We start from the raw sequence: 10,364 nt of genomic DNA on the forward strand, positions 1-10,364 counted from the left end.
TATTTAATACAGACAGAGTTGACAGAGGTTCTAACCCTTCCATACTCTAACCAAAGCAATTACACTACCTGGCCCCAAAAAAGTCACCACCTGGATTTTAGGCAGTGTTATGATCTGGGGTTAGTTCAGTTGGTCAGGTCTAGGTTCAGCAACAGTATGTTCCCAGAAAATGAAGTCAGCTGCTACCTGAATATATTGAATGACCAGGGTTTTCCATCAATTGATTTTTTTCTCCCCTGATAGCACTGGCATATTCCAAGATGACAATGCCAGGATTCATCAGGGTCAAATTGTAAAATAGCGCTTCAGGAAGCATGAGACACCATTTCATTTTCACACGTGGATTGGACACAATGGGGACTTTAACCCCATTGAGAATCTTTGGGATGTGCTGGAGAAGACTTTGCACAGTGGTCTGACTCTCCCATCATCTCTACAAGATCTTGGTGAAAAATGAATACAACTCTGGATGGAAATAAATGTTGTGACATTGCATAAGCTTATCAAAATAAGCTTATACCAGAGCAAATGTGTGCCATAATCAAAGCTAAAGGACCACCTTTAGCTTTATTGGAGGGGGCAGGCAGTGCATTTCATTGTATTTAAATGCTGTTGAATTACATCCAATGTACAAAGCTTGCTTTGTATCCTATTCAGTATTTCTGTGCTACTAAATACAAAAGATTTTCAGCACTGTGTGTAGATGTGTTTTGACTATCATTAGTCTTTTGTATATATATCATCATCTTAACCAGAGTGTTCACTGGAAAATTGACTTGCTTTTCAGTGCTTGAAAGGTGTCACACATCAAAGTGACTGCTCCAGGCAGAAAATGTGTTGCATGCCTCTTCAAAGCCCCTAATAACACGAGTCGTTTAATGACAATGAACTCAAACCTGACTTTACAAAGTTTAAGCCTTTGTTGTCTTTTATTGCTTTACATCTTAAAATCTACATTGTTTATTGCTTTGGGTATATTAAAAATGCTATGCATGTTTCATCGTGAATATCTTTACTGGAGTGAAAAGTGCAGATAAAGAGACTTTAGGAAATGCTCCATGGGAATTTTTAGCATGTAGCTCTTTATAACAGGTTTTGAAAAGGCCTTGTAATGTTTGAATTACCCAGTGACTGAAGAATTCACTTATAGGCCTTCTATGAATAAATAGCATTTTCTCAAATCTGTTTCCTCTTGCTAAGTATTGTTTGGATTGCCTGAACTCCTGTGCGGTTATTTGTACTTCAGATAAGTCATTGGTGGTGCATGCTACAAGAACTACCTTCCCCTCAGAGGAGGACCAGAGGCTAAAGCAGGGCCATCCGTGGGTCACTGTTCTGCTCCGAGAAAGCACATGTGATGCTTTAAATATCCAATGGGTGAGGTAGTCACCAACAGGCCTACCATTTAAAAGTGGCATTTACACAGAATTCTTTTTAATTTTTGAAACTCGTCTAACAGAATAAATAGTGCACAAAAAATAAACAAAGTACCACCATTAGGCAGCTAGGATTCAGCACCATGCTCACATGTGTAGCAGGCTATATAGGCCTTCAGCCAGAGCAGCTGGGCTACCAAGAGTGGCTTGTCCAAAGATCCAGATGGTCTTTAAGTCTTGGTGCTATGGTGAGTCAAGTAATCAGACTTTTCTCATGGAATGTGAGGGGTATGAGTTACTCTATGCACGTTTGACACAGTTGTGTCTTTCCCACCTTCCTTGACTTTTCTCCAAAAAAGCCATACTATGGTTGAGAACACCAACCTACTCAAGAGAAGTTTTGTTCATTTGGCTTGTCCAAAGCTAGAGAGGAGTCTGTCTTGATCCACAGGGGCATTATGTTTAAATTAAGACTGACAGGCTTGTTCATTACATTTTCATACATGGTAAACTTTTCAAAATAGAATGTGTCAATGCCAGTGTCTGATTCCCACCCCCATATTCCCCTGAAGTCCTTAAACTCTTGGCTAAATTTCTCTATACCCTAGTCCCACTCCTAGCATTAATGATTGGGGATTTTAACAATTATTTTTAATATTCTTCAAGTCCAGGCCTTTGTAGTGACTAACTGGTTAGATTAAGGGGTAGGCAACCATGGCACTCCAGCTGGGGTGAAACTACAAATCTCGGCATGCCTTTGCCTCTGGGAGTCATGTCTGCTGCTGTCAAAGTCTTGCAATGTCTCTTAGGATTTGTATTTCAGCAGAGCTGGAGTGCCAAGGCTGCCTACCCCTGGTGTAGATGCTACTAGTAGACTGCTAGTACAGTAAGCAAAGCAGGGACATGATCAAATCTTCAGCTGGACACATATACAATGATCTTAATTGACAATCAATGTTTCTTATCCTCCCATAATGAGATATTTTCATATACTGTCATTCCAAACACTGCTTTAATAAGTATGCAATTTAGCACGCTCCAAGGTCTCATTGTTTTACAAGCATTACAAACTAATTTGACTCTGATTAAGCCTTAGTCAGTATAAAATGTGAAGCCCTCCCTTCCCTTGGGGCTCATATGTCCATGTCACCCCAAGCTTTTACGTAATGTGAGATGTGTTAGTACAATGATTTTATTTGACTTGCAACTGCGGATGGGTTTGGTGGGTCAGTACTATCTCCTAGTCTGTTAGACCATTCTCCAGGTGGTTAGAGGAGGATGGTAGCTCCACACTGTACTTAAAGTGACATGAAACTCAGGATTTGAATCTTAGAAATGCATAAAAGTACCTTAACTTATAACAAAAATGTTGTTGTATTGTGTATTACTCAGCTGTAGATCCTCAAATCATCCCTGAATTGGTGCTGTCACTGTCCTTCCTTCTGGAGGGTGGCTACCTGTGTGTGTTTTAAAGTAGCCACCACTCCAAGCTACATTACAAATTAGTAAGCTAATATTATACAAAAAAAGAACAACAAAATCTGTACTTTTAGGGTACTCCAAGGATCACAAAATGGTATTTGTATAAAATGTAACAAATTTTTATTTAAACATATTTAAAATATGTGCCTTTAAAATTATTTCAAAATTGGATGCAGCTGCATCCAATATTCCAATATTCTTAAACTGAGATAATTTTAAAAGCACATGTTTTAAATATGTTTAAATAAAAATGTGTTACATTTTATACAAATACCATTTTGTGATCCTTGGAGTACCCTAAAAGTACAGATTTTTTTTTTTTTTTATAATATGGATTACTGAGTGGGATGCGGTAGTCCCCCCTATGCACACCTCATTGTCTAAATCTAGTAAGCTAAGCATGAGATTGTAGTCCATTACGGGAGTGAGCTTGGAGCAGTGTCTACTTTACAACACACACAGGGAGCATGCGGAGCAAAAGTAGTCACCCTCCAGAAGGAAGGACAGTGTCAGAATGAATTCAGAGATGATTTGAGGATCTACAGCTCAGATAGCAAGCAAATGAGCTTCGAGTTTGATAATGACTTGCTAAACTATTGCTAGACTTGCCAAGCTTCACAATTTTGTTGCACAATTACAGCAAGTCTGCATTGCAAGTCTCCAGATCAACGTACTTTGCAAAAGTGATGCAAAGGTGATGCAGAGCTCTTGCTAAGACCTGCAGGACTCTTGCTGTAGACTTGCCAAGCAAATTTGCTACAAATTCAAAAAGTGTCAACTAGAACTTGTGCTGCAAGTGTTCTGCAAGTCTACAACTTGCCAGGAAAGTGTGCAGCAAGTTAACAAGAATTACAATTTAACCCTGCCACAAGTTTGTGGCAAGTTATCCTTGCTATCTGGGAGCCGAGTGATACACAAATAAGATACATTTTTGTTAATAGTTAAGGTACTTAAATGTATTTTTATGATTTAACTCCTGAGTTTAGTGTCACTTTAACTAGGTTCTGGATCTATGTGCTGGAAGGAAAGGTAACGCTTAGTAACACCCAGATACCTAAAATCCATCAACTTGCCAAACTGTGTTTTCTGTTGACTTTTTTTGGATTATATAAATAATGATAGAACAATATAGTAATAAAAAACAAAGCTAACCGATAGCAAAAAGTTCAATGCCAGCATCCTTCAGGCTTTTTGCAGGTGGGATAACGTCATCTTGTGATTTTCCATCTGTAATCAAGATACCGATCTTTGGGAGATCCGGTCTGGCTCCCGCTTCTGTCTTAAAACTGTTTTCCAGAATGTATGTCAAGGCAAGACCTACAAGAAATATAGGGTCAGCGAGGAAACAGACCTACATTGTACAAGACAAGTGGCATGTCAATAAAACTTCTATGGGCAATAATTTAAAAGAAAACATACAACACACATATCCTTCAGAAGCAATACAAATGTAAGATATTAATGCTATCAATCCTGGTTGCCAGGAACTGAATGGGATACCAGCCAGAACATCCCAGGTTTCTAAGAGCTGAGAGGAGAGATGTGCATGGTCCTTACCAGAGGCGTAACTAGAACCTTCAGGACCCAGTGCAAGAAATCATGAAGGCCCCATGGCACCGTATAGTTAACAGGAAGGCTGCCGAGGTCCCCAACAAGCGCGGGACCTCTGGTTAAAGCCGCTGGTTTAAAATTTTAGTGACAGTGTTCTGTCGAGAACGCACAGATTGGATTAACAAGGAAACCGGCATTTATTTACAAAGTATTCGTTTAAATTGTTAATTGTGAACGTTAATAATATGCTGCCCATGGTAGTAAATGATGGATGGCAGTATATGATGGATGGCAGTAAATGATGGATGGCATATTATTAACGGTCACAATTAACAATTTAAACAAAATACTTTGTAAATAAATCCCTGTTTCCTCAATAATACTGGTCTGTGCGCAAGCACAGATGCTGAGGCCGGCAAATTCGACTATGTTGGCGTTCTCGACAGAACACCGGTATCTGAATTTAGTATTAGGGCATTTTCACGAGTATGAGTACTGGTGAAAATGCCCAGTATTGGCACTGGTGTGTCCCTACTTAAAAATATAATGTATTGCTGGGACTTGTAGTCCTACATAGTTGGTGCTATTCTGCATTGCTGTATAATCATCATACAGCAATGCAGAATGCCACCAGCTATGCGGGACTACAAGTCCCAGCAATACCTTATAATAAAAGTCAGCTATGCAAACATTGCCACCATGCCACTGCCTCCAACCCCCCACGTGATCCAAAGAGATGCCTTTGGCTGCCTCATTATCCGGATGGCCCTGAGTGCATGCTAAACCTTTACATGAGTTTTAGAACCATATTCTTTTTTAATTATTTGGCAAATATTCAGCCTGTATACAGACGATGGGATTTCCTGCAATAGGTAAAAACTAGTTCCAACTATATTTACTGCCTGTTTCTACTACTGACCAAGATGAACATTTGGATCGCTATTTAGATTATTGGAATTAAACTGATTTGGGTGGGAAGCAACCGTTTTGGAGGTGCTCCTCGAGGCTCTGAGTATATTTACCTGAAGCTAGTATTAGTTATGCCCTATATTTAGTCAGATTTATTGTTATCTTAATGGGATCCTGTTGTCCTCTGTCAGTACTTACGGACAGTCAACTGCCTCTATTAACATAGATAGTTTATATCTCTGCATATTTTTGCACAAATCTACCTCTGAACAAATTCTTTGGTAAATCTGGAACTTATGACCTCTTGTTTCATTTTCATGTTCTCAGTCCTGTTTATCCCCGGTTACCTCCCACCTGTTCACCTGTTTGGTGATTGCGAGACAGCATGTGGGGCCAAAGATCCAGCCATCTTTGTGAACATGAAGTGGGTTTTGTATTGTTATTTTATTTTCTTATTACTCTTATTAAGAATTTGGTATCTGTGATCATTATACTTAAACCTATTTTGATGTAATGTCCTAGAATACCTCCAACCTCCCTGAGGAAGCACATACAGCTGCGAAACGCGTCGGAGATGGGGCCCACAGTGGATCATACAACTATTACAGAAATCAGGACTCAAGGAGTCCATGTTATATTAATGAATTATATATATATGTACATATGTACGGGCACCAAAAGGAGGTAGCTTGATTTCAATGTAACATTGTATCATGTCAATTACATTTTAATTGTAACCAAGTCTTTATGTATTAAATATACGTTTATACAAAACCATGTATGTTTGATGGACGTCTTGTATGGTTTGGACACTTTTAAAGCCCCGCTTTTCTTTTCTTGTATACAATTCTAATTGGGGGTGTGGTGCCCATCCCTAATGGTTCAATTTAATTCCTATGCTTTAAGAAATATAGGATGTACCTGTAAGTGTGTTTCCACCTTTGTAAGGCAGGTTTCGGACAGCATCAAGTACGGCATCTTTGGTGTCGTATGTATTTAGATTCCATTCTATTCTGGGGTCACCACTGTACTGTGCCAACCCTTGGTGATAAAAAGAAACATAGAAAACCATAAAAGAAAATATGTGCAAAAGTAAAACTTCTAGAAAGATGTCAAAGAGAAGACAGATAAAATAATGAAAGAAAAAAAGATGGACATTAAGACGTGTACAAGATGTAGAAGGCAAGATAGGACAAGCTAACAATGTATAATGACAATGCGTTACATATAGTGTGACACTACAAGTCATCACACCCAGCATGTCATTGCCCTTTATATTGGGTGCACCAACTAGATAAACCACTGAATGCCCCATCATTTCTAGGCATAAGCGAAGGGATTTCAGCCACGTTGATTTTGTCATGAAATGACTAATTGAATTCTGCCAAAATGTTTGCTATAATTTTGCTTTTCTAAAACTCTCAATTAGTTTTTTCTCCATAATAATTTCTAGTTTAGTTGGTGAATATACAATATGTCCTCAGAGAAATGTTGTGCCCCTTCATGCCTAGGATGAGGATGATATTGAGAAAAAAACATGTTAAAGCCCAGCTGAACTTCCAGTTTAAATCAGATAAATATATTCTACTTACATCTAAACAAATAGTGTTCTAAATTCTACAGTTTTCTGTAGAAAGCAGCCATACCCAGAGAAGAAGAGCCAGTACTCTGCCAGCATGATAGAGAGGGACCCCTGCTCTCTAGGTGGAAGCAGTGGTCTCTCTAAACGTTGCTTGAGTCTTTTAATAAAAAGATTAGCAGTGGTCTCTCTGCAGAGGACCGAAAAGCCCCCTGGTGAGCTAGAGCTTTCCAATCAGCAGGGAACATGAGCTATGCTGAATAGAGATCTCTAACTCTGATTAAACAAGGGGCATGTCAGACCTGTGCAGGGAGACCACTACTTCCACAGAGAAAGCAAAGGTCTTTCTTGGTAGCATTCTGGCAGCCTCTGCAGAGGGCTGACAAGCCCTCTGGTGAGTCAGAGCTAGAGCTTTCCAATCAGCAGGGAACATGAGCAATGCTGAACTGCATGCGCCTGCGCAGTTGCATTGTGATCTGTTTTAATGCATTGTGGTGCGTTTGTGATGCTTTCCGATGCGTTTTTTTTTTTTTTTACTTGATTAGACAATTAGGTAACTTCCTTTCTCCTGACAGAGCATTTCCTTTTTTTGTTTTGGAGCTCAGACATGCTTGCTTTGTTGGCAGGCATGGTGATAGTGTTGGCTGTACCTACAAAGAGGAAGTCCCTGGATGATGACACAATCAATTCTGTGTTTTCTTTTTTAATGCGTTCTGTTGCGTTTTGATGCGTTTGCATGCATTTTTGATGCGTTCCGGTGCAATCAGATGCAGCTAAAATAGGACGAGCATTTTTTCTGACTGCATCTGAACGGACTGCAATGGTGTGAATACAGCACAAGAAAGCCCATAGGAAAGCATTGTGATGTATTTTGGCTGCAGCAGCCAAACTGAATGGACTGCATCACAACTGCATATGGTGTGAACTAACCCTGACTCAAGAAGGGGCATGTCGGGCCTGTGCAAAGAGACCACTACTTTCACAGAGAAAGCAAAGGTCTTTCTTGGCAGCATTCTGGCAGCAGACAGGCTATTTAACTCAGGCTGCGGCTGCTTTCTAAAGAAGACAAACTGTAAGACTTACAATACATTTTGTTTGGATGCACCTAGAATGTATTTAGCTGGTTGAAACTGAAACGTCAATTGATCTTTAAGGTTTCTTTCAACCTAAAACATCAATTCATAATTTAAATGAACAATAATGCATTATGTACATAAAAAGGGGACGTTACCTATTCTTGTTTTATCTTCGGCAACGTTAAAAGCTCCAACTAAATTCTCTATGAAGCTTCTTACAAGTCTAAAGTTCACTCTTCCGATACTCCAGGATCCATCGACCAGGATTATAATGTCTGCATTGGCTGGCGACTTACAGGCAAACTTTGAGTCTAAAAATTGAAAGGGAAAGGAAATTGTCTCAGGAATAGTTTACTCAGCTCTGAGATAGGATTGGGACGTGTGACGTTAGAAGACAATGATGAGATCAGTACAAGACAGTTCTTAATATTATCTGGTGTGCAGATGAAAACATACAATTAATTGAGGTAAAAGTTATAAAACATTAAAGGTTAAAGTTGTTATTTTCATGTATGTCAATATTTCCCAATAAAATTATTTGTCATTTTGTAGGAAACAATTTAGATTTGCATTTGATTTTTGTTTTTCTATTAATTAGTTAGAAATTTAGTGTATGAATATTCACAAATGGTATATGCTAAATGGTTCTGGCAATTAGTACAATGTACATAATTTGGAAACAAATATCTGATGGCAGAAATGAATTAAAAAACATTACATAGTTTTCCATTCAAATCTACTTATTTTGTATTCCATTTTTTACAAAAGTGATATGCAATCAAAATTATTTTAAATAGATATAAATAGTAATTTAATAGTTATTTTCCAATGAAATCCTGTAAGAAAACAAGAAATAAGGTGCATTGCTGAACGAGGTGAGGAAACTGTAAAAACAAATTTTATGTTGAGTGCTTAAAAAAAAAAAAAGTATATACATATACATTATTCCTATAAATAATTTAGAATATAGACAGTTCTCTGTGCGAAGCATCTGGTGTGGTCAGTGCCTTTGTGGGTATTAAATATTTAGATAATTCATATTTATGTGCTTTTGATTGCTTCTTTCAGTTGATTTAAACCAGCATTTCAGGTCAGCCTAAAATGGAATAAACAAAAGATATTAACACCAACGTAACAACCTGTGACACAAAGGTTAATGTTAAACAGATATTATGATATGTATTCAATATTAGGGAAATGTATCTGGATTTATCCCACTCAAAGCTGCATTTCATTTCCGAAAATGGACTATGGAAGTGAGAATCCCAAAAATATGAAATAACAGAAAGCAGTCTACCAATGAAGAAAACAATAGATTTCTATGAACACCAGTCCTTAAAAAACATGTAAACGGCAACTATAAACTTATTTTGTTATATCTGTTTGATAAGTGCCAACTATACCTGTTCATCCTGCTAGAAATCTTGAGTTGATAACCTTCTGTAGTGAGCTAACAACTCAGCATTGAGATCTCAAATATAAGTCCTGCCCAGTTATTTTCTATGGTCTACAGAACATCTTCCCCTATGTTACGGAGATGAGGAGAGGAAGAGGCATTTGGAAGTCCTGGCGCAATTACTATTTTAGGGTGACAAAGCTATAGATACAGTATGCTGAGTGAGCAATGTCACTTGGACAGTAAGTGTGTTACTGGGATGAACACCCCTGCTTCCCCTTTGTCCTGTGTCCTTTACCTCTCTTTTCTTTCTATGGTGTTTTTCCTTGTTTTATTATTTTCCCTTTCTTTGGTCGCTTACTCTTCCTTCTGATGGGTTCTACCAGAAAAGCAAACCAGTTCTTTGCTAGTGAATGTGCGTTGATCTCTTTTCCGCTACTGCTTGTGGAGGAGCTTTACATCTTGTCCTCCAGAGGACTTTAAACACAGTGGCATCCTAGAGTGTTGTCATTTTCACATAGCCTCCCCTAACATATAGATGGGAGTTGCAGGAATGTTCTCTTTACTGTTCTTTTAGGAAATATAGATTCACAACCTGTACCTTACCATGCAATATTAAAGGGGTGTACAAATATGGAACAAAAGGAGAAAAGAGCTACGTATGTCCACATTAGCTTATATTCTAAAAATCATTATCTACCACATAGAATGGTCAGATATGCAGTCATGTAGCCCCAGCTATACTATGCTAGTTCTTTGCACACACATATTCACAGAAACATGCTCATTTATTTTAATGCCGCTAGAGGAGGAGAGAGAGTAGCCAGCCACCTTGAATGCCAGCATTGCTGGGAACAATCAATAGTTACCAGACTAGATTTGGAAACGTCTGTAATTTGCTTGAGGTCAATCAGACACTTTCCCCAATTTGTTAAAGTGTATATAAAGCCAAAACTTTGTTTGTTTTTTTTTGGATAGAGAAGGTAATGATTAAA

The 10,364-nt window shown here is 38.3% G+C and overlaps 1 protein-coding gene across 1 annotated transcript in view; it reads right to left on the bottom strand.

Annotated features, from left to right (window-relative positions):
- Window positions 1–10,364, bottom strand: part of COL14A1 (collagen type XIV alpha 1 chain) — a 137,717-nt gene that overhangs the window by 89,248 nt on the left and 38,105 nt on the right. The window contains exons 5-7 of the mRNA XM_018553336.1: window positions 8,129–8,284; window positions 6,240–6,359; window positions 4,011–4,175 (exon numbers count right to left, since the gene is read on the bottom strand). Of these exons, the coding sequence (XP_018408838.1) occupies window positions 4,011–4,175; window positions 6,240–6,359; window positions 8,129–8,284 (441 nt within the window). The remainder of the gene's footprint in view (window positions 1–4,010; window positions 4,176–6,239; window positions 6,360–8,128; window positions 8,285–10,364) is intronic.

The sequence above is a fragment of the Nanorana parkeri genome, unplaced genomic scaffold (genome assembly GCF_000935625.1).
Source record: "Nanorana parkeri isolate BGI_ZX_2015 unplaced genomic scaffold, ASM93562v1 scaffold117, whole genome shotgun sequence".
In the NCBI taxonomy this organism is placed as follows: Eukaryota; Metazoa; Chordata; class Amphibia; order Anura; family Dicroglossidae; genus Nanorana; species Nanorana parkeri.